At 35.0% G+C, this 1,941-nt stretch overlaps 1 protein-coding gene across 1 annotated transcript in view; it reads right to left on the bottom strand.

The window, feature by feature from the left end:
• LOC112524258 (rhomboid-like protein 19) overlaps window positions 1-1,615 on the bottom strand; it is a 5,098-nt gene extending 3,483 nt beyond the window's left edge. The window contains exons 1-4 of the mRNA XM_025134015.1: window positions 1,508-1,615; window positions 1,197-1,321; window positions 474-534; window positions 204-370 (exon numbers count right to left, since the gene is read on the bottom strand). Of these exons, the coding sequence (XP_024989783.1) occupies window positions 204-370; window positions 474-534; window positions 1,197-1,321; window positions 1,508-1,522 (368 nt within the window). The 5' untranslated portion in view covers window positions 1,523-1,615. The remainder of the gene's footprint in view (window positions 1-203; window positions 371-473; window positions 535-1,196; window positions 1,322-1,507) is intronic.
• Between the last annotated feature and the right edge of the window lie 326 nt (window positions 1,616-1,941).

Genomic DNA, 1,941 nt, shown 5'->3' with positions numbered 1-1,941 from the left:
ATACACACGAAAATCCCTAGCTTTCACATAAACCTCAGTAAGGAATTGCTGCATTGGAAAGTGTAAAAAGAGAAACCAAATATAGAATTAACACATAAGTGCTGAAATTACATAAAGTGTGCATGAGAAATGAAGGCTTGAAAGGAACAAAAATGCATACACACAATGGCAAAGTGGGATGAAAGGGCTTTTGTATTACTTACAGATAAACTTCCTCCATTGTTATGTAATACAAGACAATGGCCATGATGAATACACACACAGAAGTCAAAAAATTGACAACAAAGATAAACTTCAAGAACTCTCCAGAACCCCAGATGGGTTCAAGCAGCTTCCCAATGAAAAGGAGACTGACTGTGCTAATAAGAACCTGGGAAACAAATGTCATGGAGCATTCTGCATATATTGTTTATAAATGATTTGTTGCCCTCAAATGTAGATAGCTACAAATACATATCCAAAAAGGTGTGTACCCCGTGAACGGTTTGTTCAATATAACCAGCTGTTAAGAGGTTCCAGCCAAAAGGAATTGTCCTGTCATGAATAACATGAAGGAAATATGTCAAGAGTATGTGGGTGCAAATGCAAGATAACATGCACCCGACTCACATTCAAACTTTGTACGTTCATACCACAATAATTTGAAAAAGGCTATGAACTATCCATTTGAAACACTAATAATGTACCAATCCGATGGACAAAGGCTTGTACTCTTCAAATGTTCATTGTTTTGGTGAGTTTTGCAAATCCCTACTGCCTCCAGAACCACGTTATATATATATATATATATATATATATATATATATATATATATATATATAGGCGAAGGATGTGCGAGAAAGGAAGTTATGGTGAGAAGCGGAAGAAGATATCTCTAAACCCTTGATCACTTTTAATCACCTATGAATTGTACTTTAGAAGGGAATTGATCTATTGCATCTCGGTGCACCTCATTAGTGTTGATATTCAATTAAGGATTGATCAAAAGGTGGAGATCTCTTCTTACAGTTCTCGCCATAACTTCCCTTCTCACAACCCTGTATATGCAACTTTGAATCAAACACAAATATGCATTTCCAGAAGCTACAATGAATATTAGCATCATGAAAGCATCAAAACCAAATGCCACTACATTATGGTAAAAGTAAGCTCAACATTTACTTTTTTTTGCCCAGAAAAAGTAAGTTCAACGTTACCTGGCAGGAATAAGTGCAACATAAGTAACGGCAGAAGGGAAGACCTGAACAGCAATGTGTCCAAAAACAAGAACTGCCGCTAGACCTTTACATAGCTTTGTAATTCCCGCAAACAGGCTCGGACCCTAATCCAATTATCATAAACAAAAATCAATCATCATATTACGCAAGTAAATTCTCAATTCTACAGAAGAATGTCGAATACTATTGGACATTTATCTAAATGTGCATGCAATTTCAACATCAAGAAAGAAAAAAGAAGAATAATAATAATAAACAAGAACCAAAATTATCAGCGAAGGGGGCCTTACTGCCGAAGAACTCATGACAACCGGAGACTGTTAGTGTAAATTGAGATCGTAAATTTGACTTAGGGCTCAAATAATGAAATTGATGTACATTAATTCCGAGTAATTTGTGGAAGAGAAATTGAGTATGTCTCCTGGTTTTTCTTCTACCGGAAAATATGAACGTCCAGAGTACGGCGGAGTAGATCTCAGACGATGGGCCTTTTTGTTCTTTGATGAGCGTCGATGGGCTTTTTCCAAAAAGAAAGTTACATCACATAAAATTATAGGGAAAATTACAATAAAAATTAATGGACTTTTTTGTTTGGAATGATTAAGCCTTTAGACTTTTTTTTGGAATAAATAAGTTTTTAGACATTTTAAAACATGTTAAATAAGTTCTTGGACAATTTTTTGGAACAAATAAGTCCTTGGACATTCCAAAATATGTTAAATAA

Source organism: Cynara cardunculus (genome assembly GCF_001531365.2).
Source record: "Cynara cardunculus var. scolymus isolate 2C chromosome LG 13, CcrdV1, whole genome shotgun sequence".
Classification (NCBI taxonomy): domain Eukaryota; kingdom Viridiplantae; phylum Streptophyta; class Magnoliopsida; order Asterales; family Asteraceae; genus Cynara; species Cynara cardunculus.
The sequence above is the reverse complement of the archived record's forward strand: the minus strand, read 5'-3'. Positions and strand labels throughout refer to the sequence as shown.